Genomic DNA, 21,939 nt, shown 5'->3' with positions numbered 1-21,939 from the left:
AGTCAATATAAAATTAGAGTTTTGTTTTACTTTTTGCTGTTGAAAATATATATATATATGTGTGTGTGTGTGTGTGTATATATTAGATAGATATATTAGATAGATAGATAGATAGATAGATAGATAGATAGATAGATAGATATTAAAGGCAGAAATACAAGTCATGTGAGTACAATAACAATGACCTTAAGTCCTTATTTTTCTCTCATTCTGGCTCAAATTCATTTGCATGCCAAACCTGAAATATTTAGAAATTTCTAATCCTGGTTATAGTTGTTTGAAACAAATAACTGTCCCCAGTCATAGAACTTAAAAAGGAAATACTCAATTCTAGTCTAGAGCTACACTGTTTAGTTTTTCTTAGCTCAATATGGTGATTCATAATCTCTAGATATGTCTAAAAAGCCTGTCAATCAGTTTTAGCAGGATGAGGCTCTACAATCACCACATTTAGCAGAAAAGAGCTGAGAGGACCTCAAATTCCAGAAGATGAAAATAGGGAATTAAAGCCCAGCTGTGACCACAAAACCAGTCAAATGACACACTTAGAACAGAAAAGCAAAGATATGACAGCAACTTCAGGCTCATAACACAATCTTATTTAAAATGGAGTATATATCAAGAGAAAGAAACATAATAATATGACCAAAAGATATTTACAGTCCTTCAATGTGAGAGTTGTGAATTGCCTTTCCCTTTTGTGTGTGTCATGGTCATACATGTTCTCTATAAAAGAGCTACCATGCATGATGCCTGTGTATTCTCACTAAGAGTAAAGAATTATTTGTAAGAAAGTATGCACCAGGTATATGAGGAGAGGAATGGCCTATTCCTATACTTCTTTTTTTTTTAGGTTTTTGCAAGGCACATGGGGTTAAGTGGCTTGTCCAAGGCCACACAGCTAGGTAATTATTAAATGTCTGAGGCCGGATTTGAACCCAGGTACTCCTGACTCCAGGGCCGGTGTTTTATCCACTGCGCCACCTAAGCCACCCCCCCCATACTTCTTAACATTAAATTTAATTAAATACTTTCCTTTGAATGTATTGTGTCCTCTGACTGACTAATAAAAATAAGTACATGGGTTGGGGCTCAAGAACTTTGTATAGAATTAACTTTCTTTCTACATATGCAAGGTAGTGGGAGGCAGAAGTAGAAGAGAATGCCTCAGGTGCTAAACTCATAAATGTGATCACGTAGTGACATGTTTGAATTTTCCTTTTGTTCTAAGATTTCTTCCAGTTTTGATACTTTGCTTGTCTGTGAGTAAGTAGTGCTCTGTGATAGTGTCTATCATCTGCATGTGGCTAGATTAATTAATTCAGTTTGTTAGAATGGGTTTTAATGAAGACAAAGTTACAGGTTCAAGACCTATGCTAATGAATTTACTTGACAGAAACAATAACTACCACCACCTTCCGTCACTCTGATAAAGGTTAATCCCCTAAATGCAGTTACCAGTTTGACAAACACATACTTTTAGTCACAAGAATACTGGGAAAGTTAGTATGAATGATTTCAGTGCAAGCTACTTTTACTGAAAAAGTGATCCAAAACATTTATCCTCATGGGAGATTATCCCAATATATGAAGTCTGTCAGTCTTAAATATTTTTAAAATGATTATTACTACTTCTTTTCAAATAGTCTTTAAAACAACTTTATTCCTTCAAACTGATATATTGTCATAGACCCAATTTCCCTAATAAGCAACAGATTATAGCATTAAGGGGGCAAAGAAAGGAGGGTCCAAGATGAAAAATCTCTGCTAACAAAAAAAAGACTAATAAAGGATTGTAGGTATTAGGAGTACCATTCTTACCCCCCTAGCATGGAGATCCAATGAAAGAAGAGACAGTAAACTAAAGAACACTGAAGACTACTATTGGTGTTTTAGGATAGCATTATGACTGAACATGTAGTCATGATAATTTATAAAACACTAAGTTTATCATGTCATAATATTTAGTAAAGTAGGTATAATATATATTATTTTCCCTATAAAACAGATAAAGAAATAAAAGCTCAGAAAATCAAATGATATATACACAGTCATATAGTTAGAAAAGTATGAGTAATAGAATTTGAATACAGGTCTCCTTTATTCTAAATTTGACTCTTAGAATTCTATTCAATGCTGCTAGTCACTCCAAATTCCACTCCAAATTCAATCTCAAAGCTGTTGTGGGAATTAAAATATCTTAAACAAAGTGAAATAGCATATTTTTATTAATTGTTTAATGTACAGACTGAGCAGTGGATAGTGTAGGACCTGTAGTCACAAAGACTCGAATTCAAATCTAACCTCAAACACTTACTAGCTGGAAAAGTCACTTAACTTCAGTTTAATTTGGTTTCCTCATCTGTAAAAAACAAATTGGGATAATAGACGCTACCTCCCAGGGTTATGATGAGGATAAAACAAGATCGTAATTATAAAGACCTCTGCAAAACTTAAAATACTATCTTAATAGTATTTTTTAAGAAATATGATCCTGACTCCAAGTCTTCCAAGTAATAGAAAATTGCTTATAAGAAGTTGGAGACCTATGTAAGACCCACACAAATAATTGAGTACTCCATGTCTTTCCTCATCTTTCAACAGAAGCACCTAAGTGATTCTTTTCCATTATGACCTTAGGGAACATTTTTCAAGTCAAAACCCTGTATGAATCTGGCTTTCAAAGTTCTGACTGCTTCTTCTGCTCTGTGTTTCTTTTCCCTGATCATAGATGATCAATTATCAATCAATCCTGAGATGAATGAGTTCAAACTTAGAAGTGGTCTTGTGAGTTTAAAGTTTAAAATGGGGTTGACTGGTGGTAGGTAGGGGAAATTTCAGCATAATAGACAAGAGAAAAAGGCTAAGACCTAACCTGGCTAAATGGTAGATAGACTTTGAGGTTGACAACATAAAGACAAGGTGAATTGTAACAATGCCAATTCAACAGTTCCCAGAACTGTTTTATGTTCTGATGAAGTTTCCTAGATGTTATAACTATAGTAATAATTAAAATGATCAGATTCTACTTTTAGTCTTTTTTTCAGTGCATACTTATTAGTGGTTTGTTTTCCTTTGTAGGTAGGAAGTGAATACCTGTCCCATTTCTAGTTTAAATAGTACATCAAATATCTTTCTACTTCTGATTAAATCCAGAGCATCATTGGGTGTTGGAGTGGGGGTCAAATTAAAGGGGAGTCTAAGTTCTTTCATTAGAAACTAATCTCCCTTAGACTGAATGAAATCTGGACCTTGGGTATAGATCCTAGAGTAGAGGGTCGCTTTATTGAAAAGGGAGCAAGTGCAGGGCCCCAGCCCCTTGTTTCCAGTAGAGGATTTTTTTGTTTAAGAAGCATGTTATTTTACATAGAAACACTTAAATTTCTAGCTTGCAAATGGCATTATCTTGACCTTAAATACAGTTATTTTGTGTGGGACAGAAACATTCTTGTCTTGCTATCACAGTTAAAGATGTTTCTTTGCAGAATACCCTGAAAAATTACTTCCCAATCCCTGTTTGTAACAGAGGATAAACTTCTCTTGGTTTATTATGAGGTCAGCATAAGTCATCAACATTTCTATCTGTTCACAATACACTACAGTCTGGTGCTATTTGTCATTATTCACTGACTATCTATAATCAGGGTCCCACTGAGTACTAAATCTGTAAAAAGAAACAGATATATGAGCAGAAACACCATTCAGACAGCAAATGATAAACGGATTCACCCACTATAATATGATTCCCTCTGGCCTTCGCTTCCTTGGTGCCTCTGCTTTGCTTCCAGAATAGAAAAACTTACCTGAGCTAGGCGGAAGACAAAAGCTTCTGGAATTACATTATAGAGGGTTAATCCATTTATCAGTTGCTATTTGAATTGTTTAACCAGTTTTTAAGTCATTGATTTTCATCTTCATGGAGGCAGACAATTCTGTGCAAGAATAAAAGAAAGCATCTGCTATTTGGACTTCACAGTTAAAACAAACACCAAAGAGTTGGTCAAGGACCATCAACTACAGGTTCATTTTTCTCTTCTTTATCATTCAGTTTAGTTAATTACTGCTGTTTTGTTGGTTCTGAATCTTCATAATGCCATATTTTGGGTAGCAATTTACACATATATACATACATATAAATTATGACTATGTATTTTATATAATTATATAATATATAACTATACATATATGCATAAATATATATGTGGGGTGTGTGTGTGTGTGTGTGTGTGTGTGTGTGTGTGTGTGTGTGTGTGTGCATGCTGGGTGCTGCAGTAGATAGAGTACTGGACCTGAAGTCAGGAAGACCTGAATTTAAATCTGACCTGACACTTATAATCTGGGTGACCCTGGGCAAATCATCTAACCTCTGATTGCTTTAATTCACTAGAGAAGGAAATGGCAAACTTTTCAAGTATATCTGCCAAGAAAACCTGAAATGGGGTAATGGAGAGTAGGCTGCAACTGAAACGACTCAACAACAATTCTGTGAGGTAGGTAATATTATTATGGTCATTTTATAGAAGAGATATACTGAGACAGAGAGGGTATATGACTTGCCCAAGATCTCAAGCAGAAGTTAAATTCAGGTCTTCCTAAATCCAAGGCCAGAACTCTATCCACTGTAATGCTCAATGTTTATTAGTTGGTGATTATAAGAATTGCCACTTAAAATTGCTGCCTATAAATGCTATCATCTATTCTATGATGTCTTCTTCAATAACTTAAACACTGATGATTATTTTTCAAAGAATTCAGAGATTTCTAGGAGCTTAAATTGAAATTTTTGTTAGTTAATCTCAAACCATAGAAAAATTGGCATATTGTGAGTCTGCTTCTTTTTAGAGGAAACTAGAACCTAACATAGCACACAAGGGCAGGGGAAGCAAAGATTGAAATGGTGTCTAAATGGCAGTATACACTATACTTGGTTTAGTATTTGTGTTGTTGATTGATGTTCATGAGCTGTGATCATATAGAATATACATGGTAAATGTTGATAAAAGAAAAAGTGAGCCTTGAGAGTTTGGTAATTCACCCAAGGAAAGGACCCTAAGGGACTTACATTATCATTACCATTTATCAATCTCTTTATCATCATCATCATCATCAACATCATCATTATTGTTATTATTATTTTAGAAAAATATACCACTCACAAGAAATACAAAAAGATCAAACTAGCAAAAAGAAGGAAAAAGTTCCAAATGAATTCATGTTATACAGTAAGTCCACATCTATTTTAGTTTATATGTTATTACTCTTTCTAGATGGCAAGCTCCTTGAGTATAGGCACCCAGCCTAATTCATCTTTCTTCATGCAGTGGTAAAACTTTTAATTACTGTTGCTCAATTGGGTCCAAATCTTCATGACACCATATGGAGTTTTCTTGGCAAAGATATCAGAGTGGTTTACCATTTCCTTCTCCTAACGCAAACAGTTAGGAAGACCTTAATTTAAATCTGACTTCAGACACAAGTTATTTGATCCAACACAGAGGTTGGCATATAGGAAATCACAGAATATCTGGTATTTCATTTTGGAAATTATATTAGTTCACTCTCTCAAAATAGGCAGAGTAAAATACCATTGCAGAAATGAATTGCAAGGATGTTCCACAGACCTCTGAGTTCCATAAAGCTATTCAATAGTCAATCACCAGGCAGGATATCTTGATTCTCTTTCTCCAACTGAGCACTCCAACTGGATCAGGTCTGTGCCACTAGAAGTATTGGAAGGATACCATGCTCAAAAAATGGGTCCTGATGTATGTCTCCAAAGCCAAAGAACTGAGCCTCCATAAATTCCCAGTCTAGGAAACAGGACTCAGACTCAATAAAGATTGAATTCTTCCTTTCCATATATATATATATATATATATATATACATATATATATATATACATATATATATATATATATATGTATATATATATATATATATAAATACCAAGATGCATCAGAAACCAGGACCTCCTGCCAGCCCCCCCCATACCCTAAAACTATTCCCTGGTTGACTATGTGTCTGACATCAAACTACAGCTTTGATTCAAAGATTGTCTTTCACCTGGCATGCTTATTTAGGGTTTGTGGCCCTTGGAGGCAGCTGCCGGTACCTAGAGGAGATGTGCCTCCATTCGTCCCTCTCATTTGTTCCCCCTGCTGCTGACAGTTCTCATCCCTCCACAGGTCTGACATGTTTCTATGGCAACCAGAATCCTGGGCTCTGGCTGCCTCTGGTCTTGCCACCTGTTATTACTTCATCTCTCAAGTGTAAAGAATTCTAGCCTGCTGCCACTTTGCTGTGCAAAGCACATCTTGGAAGGACGGGGAAACAACAAAAGGAGAAGAGGAAAAGGAAAGGAAGGAACCTATCTTCCCAAAAGGATAGTGAATCCCATACAAGATCCTTGCTACTATATGATGAAACCACTGGGGCTAAGGGTGAATATGGCTTCTCATAGATAAAGTGAGACAGAGCCAGCTGGAGACCATACCCACCTCCTGCTATCTTCCACCCAGCATTTAATGAGAGAAGTGGGAGGGTTAGAAGGAAAAAGGGAGGTGTGGGGGAGGAGAGCAGGCAGCTGCAGAGATCAGTACAGGATAGGTATGGAGCAAAGCCGAGAGAGAGTTAAAAGTGGTACAATAAAGACTGTGGGGACAGCTGAATGAGAAGGCAAGTTGAGCATCAAAGCTTGGGATAAATGGCCTTTATTCTTATGCTCTGGAGCTTCCTGGTCTTTATATGTTTATTCATATAAATTATTCCTAGATTGAATGTCTCTTTAGCAACTTACAAAAAAATAAACTCAATAGTTCCTAAGAATAAAAATGTTGGATTTCCATTCACACATATAAGCTGGGACCCTGGTCTTTAAAAAGGAAGGCATGGACAGGGGGGCCAGTAACATAGATGTGGAGAATATGTAACATTCACATCTCCTTCATGATATCCGATTCCTTGAGGATAAGAACCAACTCTTCCACATGTTCTATTCTGTTGTTAAGCAACAATACATTTGGGATACTAAAATCTGAATTGATCACAATGATTAAAGGACCAGAAAATGGTCTCTTTAAAAGATGAATTAGAACCCAAATTAAATTACTTATACAGTGTCATACCAAACTACCAAATATCTATTTTACAGAGCTAGAAAAAATAGTAACAAAATTCATCTGAAGTAACAAAAGGTCAAGAATATCAAAGGAACTGATGAAAAATGTAAAGAAAGGTGGCCTAACTGTACTAAATCTAAAACTATACTATAGCAGCAGTCATCAAAACTGCCTGCTTCTGATTAAGAAATAAGTAATGGACCAGTGGATTAAGATAGATACAAGAAACAGTAGTAAATAACCATAATAACCTATTGTTTGACACACCCAAAGACAATAGCTTCTGGGATAAGAACTCACTATTCAACAAAAACTGTTGGGAAACTGGAAAATTGTGTGGCAAAATCTAGGAACAGAGACCCACATCTCTCATCCTATACCAAAATAAAGTCAAAATGGGTAGAGAATGGGTATAAAATGGGTACAGTCATTAAGGGTGACAGATCAAGAAATACTCTGCTAGATGTATGGAAATGGAAGAAATCTATGACCAAACAAGAAATAGAGTACATTATACATTGCAAAATGGATGATTTTTTACTACTGTATTTCTTCACATATAAGATGCACCCTTTTTGGAAAAATTTGGGGTCTAAAAACTGGGAGCGTTTTATACAATGGTTGTAGATTTTTTTTACTTGCATTTCCTGCTTTTTCACATTTGTTTTTGTGCTCATTGCTATAGTTTTTTATTGCATTTCCCTCTTTTTCATCCTTGTTGTCTTTGAGCTCATTGTTTCACATTTGTTACTGGTGTATTAGGCTACATTTTGCCACATTCTGCCCAGAAATAGCTCAGAAAAGATTTTTGTACAGTGCTAAATTCAAGCTCAAATTGTTCCAGTTTGCAAAATGAATGGAGATTCCACTGCTGAACATCAGTTTGGTCTCCTCCAACTGAGAAAACAATCTGAGACTGGCTATGGAAGAAGGAAACCCTCCTGAAAACACCACAGCAGAAGAAGGCCATGAGAGGCAAGGCAGCCAAATGTCCTGAGTTAGAAAGAAAAGTGAAGAGATGGATTGAATAGCAAAGTACCAGTGGAATTCCTGTGTCCACAAATATGGTTCAGCAGGAGGCCAGAAGAATTGTGATGAACAAGAAGTAACTGATCTCAAAGGACACGATTGGTGCTTCAGGTTCATGAAACGGAATGGACTGAGCATGCGTCCATGCACCAGACTTACCCAAAAGATGACTGAAAGCTATGAGCAGAAGGTCCTTGAATTTCATGATGCATAAAATTTGAGTTCAATAACTTTATGTAATACATTTTTTTCAAATTTCTGACCCCAAAATTGAGGTGCATCCTATACATGGGGAAAATACAGCATATTAAATTAAAAAACTTTTTACACTACTAAAACCAATGCTGCCAAAAATTAGAAGAGAAACAGAAAGCTGGAAAACAATTTTCACAGCTAAGGGTTCTGATAAAATATCATTTCTAAAATATATAGAGAATTGAATCAAATTTGTAAGTTTACAAGTCATTCCCCAATTGATAGTCAAAGGATATGAACAAGTAGTTTTCAAATGAAAAAATTAAAGGTATATATAATCAAATGAAAAAATGCTTCAAATAATTATTGATTAGAAAAATGCAAATTAAAACAATTAGGAGATATCACCTCACACCTATCAGATTGGTTAAGATGACAAAAAGGGGAAATGACCAATGTTGAAGAATTGTGGGGGGATTGGGACATTAATGCATTGTTGGTGGAATTCTGAACTGATCCAACCTTTCTGAAAAGCAATATAGAACTATGTCCAAAGAGCAATAAAACTGATCATAATCATAAAAAATGGGAAAAGTCCCACATGTTCCAAATGGAAAGAATTGGAAATTGAGGGAGTGCCCATCAACTGAGGAATGGCTAAACAAGTTACAGTATATGAATGTTATGGAATACTATTGTTCTATAAGAAACAATGGACAGTTGACCTCTAAAGAAACATGGAAAGAATTACATGAACTGATGCTGAGTGAGTATAACCAGGAGAACACTGTTCACATTAACAACAATATTGTGAGTTGATCAGCTATGATGGATGCAGCTCCTCTCAGTAGTTCAGAAAGCTAAGACAACCCTGGGAAACTTATGGACAACACTATCCACATCCAGACAAAATAAAATAACAGAATCTGAATGAACACTATGTTCACTTTTTAAATATTTCTCTCTTTTCCCTTAGTCCTAATTCCTCATAAACGAAATGACTAATATGTAAACATGTTAAACACAAATGTATATTAAACTGTTAGCCCCTGAAGGGAGATGATTAGGGAGAGTAGAAGAAAATTGTATAATTTATAAATATGCAAATGGATGAATGTTGAAAAACTTCTATAGCTTGTAATTGGAAAAATTAAATTAAAAGATGACATTAGGGAGTTCAAGCAAAAGTGTCAAAATTGTGGCCTTGGACAATAATCTGCAAAATGGAACCAGATTAAAATGTATTTGGGAAATGTTTAGAAAATGAATAAAAATAAAATACAATATATATGGTTTTAATTTGTAGTTGTCCAAAGTAATATGTGACCTGTAGAAATCAGTTTGTATTTGTTTCTGACATCAATGATCTAGAAAAAGCTGAGGAATAATTTAACAATAGTGTTCAAGTCTAAGAATGGGGACTGGTGAATAGTAGTTTTTCTACATTCACTATGAATAAAACAAGAGAAGATATATTTCCAAAGAAATGGAGTACAAGGGAAAGAGCACTAATTTTGGAATCAGAGGATCAGGGTTCTTACCTCGATCACTTGCTACTTCAGTAAGCTTTACATCTCTGGACTTCATCTGAGTTTCCGCATCTGTAAAATGAGGGGATTGAACTAGATGGTCTCTAAAGTCCCTTCTAGCTTGAACTCCATAATACTATAATAATGAGAACTAACATTTAGGCAATTAGATGGAGTAATGGACAGAGTGCCAGATTTGGAAAAACTGAGTTTAAATCCTCCCTAAGTTTTTTAAAGTATTTTTTCTTAATTTAAACTTAAATACAAAATAAGAAAAAAACATTGTCATGTGCACAATCTCTCAATTTTTTTATCTTGAGCAAGTCATTCAGTCTCAGTTTTCTTATTTGAAAATAATAATAGCACCTACCTGATATAATTGTTGGGAAGACCAAATGAAATAAAAATGCATAAGGCATTTTATAAATGTCAACCATAATTATTAATGTAACATTATAATATTAACATTTTATGCTTTAAAAAGCCTTGTACATAGATTAGACCCACTTGAGTCCCATAATAACCCCTTAAGCAAAGTAAAGTGCTATTATTATACTCATCTAACATATGAAAAAAATAAGATTGAAAGGCTAGGTAACTTGCCCATAATCACTTAATAAGTATCCTAGACAGGATTCAAAGTTAGGTCTTACTCATTAAATGCAGTGCCTTATGTACTGCCTATCTAGCTGCTATAATTTGTTATTCAATCTATTTTTCAGATGTGTTCAACCCTTTATGACTTCATTTGGGATTTTCTTGGTAGATCATTTTTACAAATAAGGGAACTGAGGCAAACAGGGTTAAATGATATGCCCAGGGTCACACAGCAAGGAAGTGTCTGAAGCTTAATTTGAACTCAGGAAACTCTGGGACCCAGTACTCTACCATATCACCTAGCTGCCCCAGCTGCTTTAATAGTCTCTATGATAATGAGGAATCCATACCTATATCCATGTCATATAGAAATCATAAGATCACACAGTTTGAATAGGCTTTTGAGGTCATTAAATTAATCCTCTTATAGATAAGGAAACTGAGGTCCAGAGGGGTGAAGTCATCTATGCACAGGAAGTGGCAGAGCCAGAATTTAAAATCCAGGTCTTAAAATTCCAGGACCTGCTTCCTACAGTACTGTATCAAGGATGTTTGACACTAGAAAAAAAAAATGGTTGACATGAAGGATAAAATATGCTGAATATTACAAAATGATAGTTAAAAGGGACTTTAGAGTGCATCTAGAGCAACCCCTTCATTTTACAGAAGAGTTAAGTGGTTTACAATTGTACAGTCCATTGCCCATTACTAGAGCACTCCCCATTCTTTTCTTCACCTGTCAAAATCCTTCTCTTCCATTAAGGTCTAACTCAGATGGTTTCTCTTTCCATGATTCTCTTCCCTCAAAGCAATCTCAATCTCTCTCTCTCTCTCTCTCTCTCTCTCTCTCTCTCTCTCTCTCTCTCTCTCTCTCTCTCACACACACACACACACACACACACACACACACACACACACACACACACACACTAATCATTTATACATTTCTTATATCTCCCCCAAGTATTTCCAAGACCTATCACAATGCCTTGCACATGGCAAGCAGGAAACACCTGTTGAATTAACTTGCTCAGTCAAGATAGAAACACACGTCTCCTGAACACTTCTTTTTTTTGTGCTGATATTATTCGTGAGTCTTTTTTTGTTTTTTGTTTTGAAAGGCAATGGGGTTAAGTGACTTGCCCAGAATCACACAGCTGGGTAATTATTAAGTGTCTGAGGTCGGATTGGAACTCAGGTCCTCTTCATTCCAGGGTCAGTGCTCTATCCACTTCGCCACCTAGTTGCCTGTATACTAATATTATTATAATAATACTTAAGTATAACAAATTTGGGGATAAATATAATTCTCTAAATATATATAGTTTGAAATCAGTTGGAACTGTCAAAAAAGTCTAAAAGATATAATAGTGAATTTGAAACAGTCCCTTCCAAAATTTAGTTTTTTTCATTAATTACATAAAACTAAACTTCATCACTGATGTTATTTTATGTATAACTGCCATCTTACATCCACTTATATTTTAGATAAAATATCTATATGATTTTTTGAAGTAAATAGTTATCCATGAGATTAAAAATTTTTGAACAATGGTATAACAATTATTTTGAACCCATTATATTTATTCTATAAGTATAAAATGATGAGTCATTTGCTTTTTTAACAATGGAAGTCAAATAAAAATTTTTGAAGTGCTTTTGGGGTATTTCATTGTTAAGAAAATGCAAGTAAATCTCAAATTATTCAATACTTAAGTTAAGATTATATATTTATATATATATATGTATATATATAATATACATATAGTATATATATATGTATATATATATATATATATATATTTGACCGCCTTGATAAGAAAAATCTCTAATTTATGCAATTTATAAATTGGGAAACTATTTGAATATACAATGGTACCCTAGTTTACAGCAAAAATTTCCTGAATCTCTCACCTGTGATGCCATTTTGGTCTTGTGATAAAAATAATGTATGTTTCTTCATATTATTGAAGAAATAGAGAAGTATAGTGGAAAGAGTCAAATATAGGTTCAATCCCATTTTGGATCTGTGTAGCTTTAGCCAAATTATTTAATCTCTGGGGGTCTCAGTTTCTCATCTGTAAAATAAGGTTACACTAGATAATCTCTAAAGTCTCTTGAAGCTCTAAATGTAGGATCCTTTGAAAAGTTGTTGGGAAACAAAATAAAAAACCTAACACCTTTTAATATCTGATATAGTTTGAGTATTAGTATGTCAAAAGACAAGAAATAGATGATCTCTTAAAATCCTTTTCAGACCTATTTATTCTATGATGCTTACAGTAATGTTGAAGAATAGGCAGCAGTTGTTTAATTTCTAAGCTTTCTAAAACCAAAATGCCTTAACCTTCAAAGTATATAGCTTCTGGTTTATGAGACTTTTGGCATTTGGGTAGGGGTTGGGGGGACATAGAAGGAATAAGAAATCTGCCAAGCAAAGGCCCATACTAAAAAAATATTAAAAACTATATCTAGCAAAAGTACTTGTGTTCCAACTGGGTCCTCTAATTAGTTGTGCATTCAGTTTTTTGAATTCAGTATTTACTGTCCACAAATAGAGGGCTGAAATGATAGGAGGAAGGATTGTTTGTCCTGAGAACAAAATTGATATGGCTTTAGAGGTGGGGAGAACAGGTATGTCTACCTTCTACCCTGAATATGTTTGTTTTTGATTATTTCCCAATAAATCACATACAGGGCCATAAGACTTGTCAGGCAGGTTCAGATATATAGTCCATTCAATTCAATAAATATTTATCAAAAATCCATTATGTGTTATTGTACTGTTTTGGGCCCTTGGAAAAAATTTAAATGAAATACTTCTAGCCTTCAAAGAGCGCATGTTATACTGGGAAAAACAACATGTAAGCATTTAGGTAAATAAAAAGTAAAAATGACATGTGAGCAAATAAAATAAATACAAAACTAGAATTTCATTTCTAAGCAAACAGTTTATTAAGGAAAGGCATAGATATCTTTGTGGGAGACAAATATCTGTTATAGATGCATTCATTTCCCTAATGCTTTCAGAACCCTAATTTCCTTACCTGGGCTCTTGCAATAAGCTCCTAATTAATCTTTCTGCCTCAGTTGTCTCTCCATCTCAAACTGTCCTCTAGAATAGTAGTTACTTTAGTTATAGTAGTTATAGTAGTTATTTTAGTAGTTACTAAATTTAGTAGTTACTAAATTTTAGTAGTTACTAAAATGATTTTTTTAATGTAGAGATCTGACCATGTCACTCTCCTATTCAATAAGCTCCAGTAGCTCCCTAATGCCTTTAGCATATATGTATATGTGTGTGTGTGTGTGTATGTATATATATACATATATATAAAATCTCTTTTTTCCCTGGTTCTTAATAACCTTCACTACCTGACCCCAATTTGTCTTTCTGGATTCATTATATCTACTCTTCTTCCCACAATCTACAGTCCAGCTATATTGGTTTTCTTGCTGCTCTTCATAGGATATTATATTTTCCCTCTCTTCCTTCACTCTCCTCCATGCCTAAAATCCATTCCCTTACCCCCTCTATACATAGAATCCCTTATTTCTTTTAAGATTGAATTCAAGCACCTCCTTTGACAAATTGATGGACATATGGGGTTAGAAAGAAAAAGCAGTTCAGAGAAATTCTGAAATTGTGAACCCAGAAGACTGGAAAGGTGATGGTGCCTTCAAGAGAAATTAAAAAAAAATAGAAAAGAAGGAGGTTTTGGGGCAGAGGGGAATAATAGGATCTGTTTTGGACATGATACATTTGGGTCACTATGGTCTGTCCAATAGGCAGTCCAATGTTAACTGCATAGGGGCCTCTAGTTGGACACAGTGGAGAGAGCAGTGGCTCTGGAGTCAGGAGGAACTGAGTTCAACTCTGACCTCAGACACTTACTAGTTGTGTGCTACTGCACAAGCCACCTGAATCCTACCCTCTTCCCCTCAAAAGAAAGAAAGAAAGAAAGAAAGAAAGAAAGAAAGAAAGAAAGAAAGAAAGAAAGAAAGAAAGAAAGAAAGAAATTAAACACATAGACATTATAATTGAACTTAAGAGAGCTGATACAGTCATTAAAATAAAATAAGACATGAGAAGATCCAACAGAGATTTGGCAGATAACCATAAATTAGTGGAAATGATAGGGATAATGATGAAACAGCAACTAGAAGGAGAGTCAGGATAGAATAGTGTCACCAAAAAAAAAAAACCCAAAAAATAAACAAGCAAAAATGAAAAAAGAGGAGGCAGCATCCTGAAGGAGAGGAACAATAGTGTCAAAAATTGCAGAAAGATCAAGATTGATGAGAACTGAAAGAGATCCAATAAACTTAGCAATTAAAGTCATTGGTAACTTGAGGAGAGCAATTTCAACTGGCTGTTGAGATCAGAAATAAGCTTGTGGGAGATTTAGGAGTGAATAAGAGGAGAAGAAATAGAAACATTGAGGACAGACAACTTATTCTAAGAATTTAGTTGAATAAGGGAGAGAAATAGAATGATAATTTGATAACTATTGAAGATTTTAACTGGGTATCTCTACAGGCAGTAGGGAAGAAATTAGTAGGTAGGAAGAAACTGAAGATTAACAAGGTAAGTGATTGTGGAATTGGTTTGCTAGAGAAGACAGAGAAGTAAATGGGGTAAGTTCAAAGGTATATGTATAGAGTTAGTTTTGTCAAAGAGAAGGGTTATCCCGTTATCAAAGATTAATGTGGGAAAAAGGGAAGGATAGTGAAGAGGAAGTGGAAAAATGGAAGGTCACAGCATCTCAATAAAATCCTAGTCCAAAATTGAGAGGGTGGAGGAGAGGAAGATTTGGAATAGGCTTTATAAAGAGTCGGGCAGAGAATCAATTAAAGAAATATAAAAGGGATTGCCTTGCTTTGGTGAGAGTCTTGTTAGGATTAGAAAAATTCTAACCAGGATTTGGGGGGGGGGGGGTCCTATTCAGTGCAATCACATGACTTTTTCCAACTCCATTCAGTAGCATCTGAGAAGAAGAGGAAGGATATTGAGGGAGAAACCCAGGACACAGCTGTCCTCTGGGGCCTCAATGCATGGGTGAGTGCCAAATTAGGAGACTAGCAGAGAAAGGAAGAGAATAAGAAGATTCCTTCATCAGAAAATGTTCAAGTATATTGCTGTATATATTACTTTGAGAGGCAATGCAATTTAGTGGATGTTAACATTGGTCTTGAAGTTAAAAGACATGAGTTAAAATAATGGCTGTTATGTCCTTAATTTGGGGTCTCAGGCAAGTCACTTTACCTCTTTCAAATTTAGTTTCTTCATATGTACCTTGCTATCTATCCAAAAAATTTTTGTAAGGAAATTTCAAGCTTTAAATTCAATTTAAATGTATGCTGTTATTATTATTATTATTATTATTATTATTATTATTATTATTATTATTACCCCAACATCATTGGAGAGTCTTCAAGGCTTCTAGATGCTCAGAATGAGTCATTCAACACTCCTTGACTTGCCTTTACTGCAGATTTTTTTAAAAATTATTTTCTATACATCTAATAATGATATACTTTAGATCATAATATTACAAATTTACGGATAAAAAGAGTTTTTTTCTTAGCATATCAAAAGCTATTTACATGGATAATCTATATGAGAAACAAGGAAAATTAAGACTACTTTTTCTCATTTAACATGGAATAAGTCCATTCCTGGTCAAGTTACATTACTATTCTGGTACCAATATGAAATAGAAGTATAGACCCTAGCAAAGACTGAACTACACTGAAAATTTGTATTGAAGTTTATATAGACTGGTTACATTGTATTTTGGTTAATGCAGCAGGAAAGTTTGAATTTAGAAGAGATATACCATAATAGTGTGATGGAAAGCACATTGGACTGATAGTCAAGAAATCAAAGTTCAGTTCCTGACTTTACCACTAATTTGAACTGTGACCTGGGATAAGTTATTTCACTTTTCTGGGCTTTGTTTGTTTAAATATAAAAAGAAAGGCATCATCCTAGAAGAGATGATATCTGAGGTCCCTTCCAATTGTAATATTCTGTGACTAAAAAATCACATCTAATTATCTGTTGTCTACTGAATGCAAGTCTACTTTCCCACCACACACATATATATATATATACATACATACACGTACATATACATATGTATTGGTATGTGCATGCACGCATGTGTATATCTACATATATGTGTACATCTTTAATAAATATATGTGTGTATACATAGATATATAGGTATACATTTAGACTGATATATAGATATAGATAGATTAGATAGAGATAGAGATAGAGATAGAGATAGAGATAGAGATAGATATACTTGTACATAGTTACTTATATGTTGCTTCTATCAAAGAATGCATGCTCCTTGAGGATAGGCATTGTCCTTTGCCCTTCTCTGTATCCTCATTGCTCAACCCTTAATAAACATTTAATAAATGCTTGTTAACTTTTCTTAGATACAGAAACACAAAAAGATTGAAAGGATATACACCCCTTTCATCTTTGGTTTTTATATTAAAGTCTTGACTCATTTACAAATTAAAGTGAATCTGTGGGTTTCAGCCAGAGTTCTTAATAGGGATCATATACATAACATCACAAATAGCTAATGTCAGTAAAGTACTCTGAAGATTAAACATGTGTATAAATATTAATTACTCTTAAGGAGTCACTGAGCAATTTGTTTTAGTTGGTAATTTCATCTAAGCAATGGCCAGTGGCTATGATGGTGTTAGGCCATAAGGGACAGTTAAAGGAGCATCAGTAGAATTCCATTTGATTCAACTCCACTTAACATTTTATTCAGTAGCAGTCACTTCCTAGCTGGGGGGATACAATGATAAAATAAGGCCCTGGCTCTGTTCTCAAGAAGCTTATGGACCAAGCAGGAGAATTAGGACATGTCACAGTTTTATATGTAGATATATGTGTGTGTGTATTAAAATAAATTCATTTGAAAAAGGAGAAATGGAGTCATAGTGCAAAGAGTAGAATAAATGAATGAATGAATTTTTTAAAATTATTAAATGCATATGTGCAAAGTCATATCCTAGGCAGGGAATACAATTAGAAGAACATAACTAGTCTCTTCTCTCAAAACTTTAATACTGTATTGGGGGAGATGACATATACAGGATGTCCCCAAAATCATAGTTCTAGGGAACTGGGACAGCAGCAGAGCTGCTGGTTTGGGAGGCCTGCCATTCCCTAGTATTCTTAATGTTTACTTGCTCATCTCTGGCAGTTTGTCAATAATTGTTGTTGATGGTGAAGCTAAGCATGGTGAACCCTCTCTCTACAAGGATTACTCCTATCAATGATAAAATAGGATATATAAACATACCTCCTTCCTCTAAATAAAAAGATGGGAGGTTGCAAATTATATGGCACACATTGCTTGGAGTGATCACTACATTAGTTGTTTTTACTTAATTGTTTTTCTTTATTAAAAGATAGGGTCCAGTGTTGGGATGAGAGGATGTAGAAATAGAAATGAATATGATGTAGAAACAAAAGGCGCCCATGAATCTTATTTTTAAAATGTGAAGCGGGGGGTAGGGCATACAGGCTTCCTTCCTGTAATGTGACCCTTCTCAGGATCTTCTGCCCACTTCCTCCACAACTGTAGCTTGTGATATACTCCTCTGAAAATTTGTCTTCCCTGATGCTTTTGTGGCAGTCTGCCCATCCCCACTGCCCAACACACACATATTCACACACACAAACATACACACATACACAAACACCCACATACAGAATTTTGCCCCTGTAAAAATTTCAGGTAGTAATACTTAGGGGAGGGAAGTATCTAATTGAACAGGATCAGGGAAGGCTTTTGGGGGGAACAAAGAGGAACTGAACCTGACATGGGCATTGAAGGAAGAGGATTAACAATGGTAGAAATGATAGAGATGGTAGAGATATAAGGAATGGCATCCACAGAAATACAAAGGTGAAAAAGGATAGGAAAAGATGGGGGTACCTAGTAAAATTTTGACTTGACTGCAATATCTACCCTCATAAAATTTAGTAGTATTCAGGGTGGAAAAGGTACATAGGAGCCAGATTGGCAATGGCCTAAAATACCTATGGGGCTTGTATTAGCTTGTGTTAGCTTTAGTCCCATTTAGTAGACAAAGTATAGATTTAAAAAATTATTGTGGTAGAATATGAAAGATAGATAAGAAAGAGAAGAGACTGGAAGCAAATAAAGCAGTTTGGAGGTTATGACAAAAAAACAGATAAGAGATGCTGAGAGAATAAGGCAGGTAGTTGCAATGGGAGAGGAGAGGAGGGTCAAATGCAAAAAAAAATATTATAGAAGGAGAATCAAGAGAACTTAGCAGTTGATTGGATTTAGGGTGTGAGAGAGAGCTAAAAGAGTTCAAGATGACTTCAAGGTTTCAAACTTAGGCAAGTACAATACAAAGGAAAATTAAGAGGAGAATTTTGAATTTGTTGATGGTAAAGAAGATTAGGAAAAGTTTTAGATATGGGAAGTATAACAGTCTTGCAGATTACTAGAAATTCATAAGCAGGGAGATTTATCAAGAGAGAGATCCAAGATGGAGACATAAATTTTAGAGCCATCTAGTTGGAAGTGATCACTAAAGCAATGAGAGTGGATCAGATTGTAAAGGGAGATAAATGATTTTCTATTCCACTTAACACAGTGGCTATTCCAAACTCTCTCTTCTCTCCTAAAACCTCCAACAGCTCCCTTTTACACATTTTTCAACTTACAACCCCTTGATATTGTCCCCCACTTCCTTTCCTTTACTCTAACCTCTGACAAAACAACCTTTCTCTTTAATAAGTCACATGCACAAACTATGGGTATGCCCCAAGGCTCTATCCTGGGGTCTCTATTTTCATACTATCTCACTTAATCACCCTATCAGCACCAAAGGGTTCAATGATTATCTCTATACAGATGAATCCTACATATATATCCGGCTCTAGCTATTCTGCAGAATACTGATTTCAGATCACCAATTGCCCATTGAACATTTCAAACCGAACATCCCAAACTCAATATTTTTCCTCCTCAAACTCACCCCTCTTCTGAACTTCCCTATTAGGGATAAGAGAAGTGTCTAAGTATTTATAAGCACCTAAAACATTCCAGATACTATGATAAGCACTTTCATAAAATATTATTTTATCTGAACCTCACATTGTACATAGGAGGTAGGTGCTATTGTTAGATTCATTTTACAGTTTAGAAACTGAGGAAAGCAGTGATGAAGTGATGTAATCAAGGTCACACAGCTAGTTAAGTGTCTGAGGCTGAATCTGAAATCAAGTCTTCCTGACTCCAAGCCCAGGACTCTATCCAACTGCCTAGGGCTCCATTTCCTTCCAGTCCAAATTCACAAGTTCAGCATCATCCTTGATGCCTCACTCTTACTCCCTCCATATATTAAATCTGTTACCAAATCATGTTGATTCTATCCTTAATATATCTCTTACACATAGCCCATTCTCTCTTTTTCACTCAATCATGATCCTACTCAAAGCCCTACTCTTACCTAGACTATTTCAGCGAACTCCTTATTGCTTACCCTATCCCCAGTCTCTCCCTTCTTCATTTCATCTTCCATAGTTGCCAAAAATATTCATAAATCACAGGCCTGACTATATCACTGCCCTGTCCCCTCTGAATAAAGTCCAATGGTTTCCTATTACCTCTAAAATAAATATACATTTCTCTATTTACACTTCAAAACCTGGTCCTAGCCTATCTTTCCAGCATTCTTACTATATTACATTATATATCCTTTACTATACTACATATTATATTAGATTATATTATACTTACACTAAACTGTGTTACATAGTATTACATGCTATTTATTCCTCACATAAAACTAGACCAGATGACTCCCACAAGAGCAAAGTTCTCCTTCTTGGAATCCCTTATTCTCTCAAGATTCAAGCACCATTTTCTCTAAGAAGCTTCCCTCCAAGGTCTGCTTTGTGTTTTATATATATATATATATATATATATATATATATATATATATATATCCCTTTTGCCTCAGTTTTTTAAACCCAAATAGGGTCATAAAGAATCAAACATGACTGAAACAACACACATGTATGCAGCCACATAGGTATCTGCTACTTATCCTCTTTAGTAGGACCTGACCTTCATGACAGGGGGCTCTCAGCCCCACCCTCCTGAACAAAATGAACAAGTTTTTATAAGCTTTCATCAATGAGACTATAAGTGTTATAGAGAAGTGTAGTACTCAGGACTGTGGCCCTTCAAAATGGGCTAGCTCTAGATTTCCTTGGGATGGAGAGGGGGAGAGATATGTGCTTTCTTGGAGAAGGAGTCCTACACCTGCATTCCTGATAACTTCAATGATGTTCATACCCATATGGGCTCAGTTCAGAATGTGTGGAACAAGTTCTAGGAGGATGGAAAGAAAGCCTGGTCCTCACTGAAATGGCTTAACCTTTTGACTCCAAATCTCTCATGGTTAAAGTATCTGTCTGCCTCTCTTCTCTTCTCTTCTCTTGTGTATCCTCATGGGGATTGTCTGTTATTTTTGTTTACAATGCCTCCTTTGGTGCAAGGACCAGATTTCCAAGCTGACTGCCAGATTTCAAGTAGCAAAGACTAAGATGATGCATTTGAAGATAGAAGAGTGATGATATGGATGTGATGATGGTTAGCACCAAAGTGAAGATTGAGCATAGTCATGGTGTTCTTGGCCTGCTTCTCTTCAACATTTTTTTTTGCAAGGCAATAGGGTTAAGTGGCTTGCCCAAGGCCACATAGCTAGGTAATTATTAAGTGTCTGAGGCCAGATTTGAACTCAGGTACTCCTGACTCCAGGGCCGGTGCTCTATCCACTGCACCACCTAGCCGCCCCCCCCCTTCAACATTTTTATCAATAATTTGGATGTAGGCATAAATAGCACGTTCATCAAATTATCAGTGTTGCTAAGTTGGATTGGACTATCAACACAAAACAAATTAATGGATAAAGACAATGGGATAAATCTGACAAAAAAAGATCAATAAGAATAAATTCCATGTATAGTTGGATTAATATAAATCCATTATTTTAGAAGAGACTAAGAGCTGAATTTGTGAGTGGGGTAGGTGGTGGCAATTAGTGAACTGAAAGTTCAGTATGAGTCAACAGAGAAATACAATTGTCAAAACAACCAACATAATTTTCAGCTATATTAACAAAAACACTCTCCATAACCAAGGAGTCTTAAAAGGGTCCATTGTTTCCTGCCCTAATTAAGACACATATTCAATTCTTGGCACTATATTTTTAAAAACACATTAGAGAGCTATAACATAAGCTTAGGAAAGTGACCCAAGGAGAGGGCTAGAGACTCAAAATATGACATTCAAGGATTGAAGAAAGCAGCAGTTCTCAAACATTTTTGGTCTCAGGACCCCTTTACATCTTAAAAAGGGCCCCAAAGGGCTTTTGTTTATGTGGG

At 35.2% G+C, this 21,939-nt stretch overlaps 1 protein-coding gene across 2 annotated transcripts in view; it reads right to left on the bottom strand.

The window, feature by feature from the left end:
- The window catches only part of LOC141522389 (zinc finger protein DPF3-like), a 547,867-nt gene that overhangs the window by 217,246 nt on the left and 308,682 nt on the right, over positions 1 to 21,939 (bottom strand). Inside the window, exon 8 of one of the 2 annotated variants that reach the window (XM_074235798.1) lies at positions 444 to 5,720. The exons of the other annotated variant lie outside the window; for it this stretch is intronic. Coding sequence (XP_074091899.1) covers positions 5,707 to 5,720 — 14 coding nt within the window. The 3' untranslated portion in view covers positions 444 to 5,706. Of the gene's footprint in view, positions 1 to 443; positions 5,721 to 21,939 lie in introns of those variants that run through there. 2 annotated transcript variants of the gene reach the window in all.

This window comes from Macrotis lagotis, chromosome 4 (genome assembly GCF_037893015.1).
Source record: "Macrotis lagotis isolate mMagLag1 chromosome 4, bilby.v1.9.chrom.fasta, whole genome shotgun sequence".
In the NCBI taxonomy this organism is placed as follows: domain Eukaryota; kingdom Metazoa; phylum Chordata; class Mammalia; order Peramelemorphia; family Peramelidae; genus Macrotis; species Macrotis lagotis.
The sequence above is the reverse complement of the archived record's forward strand: the minus strand, read 5'-3'. Positions and strand labels throughout refer to the sequence as shown.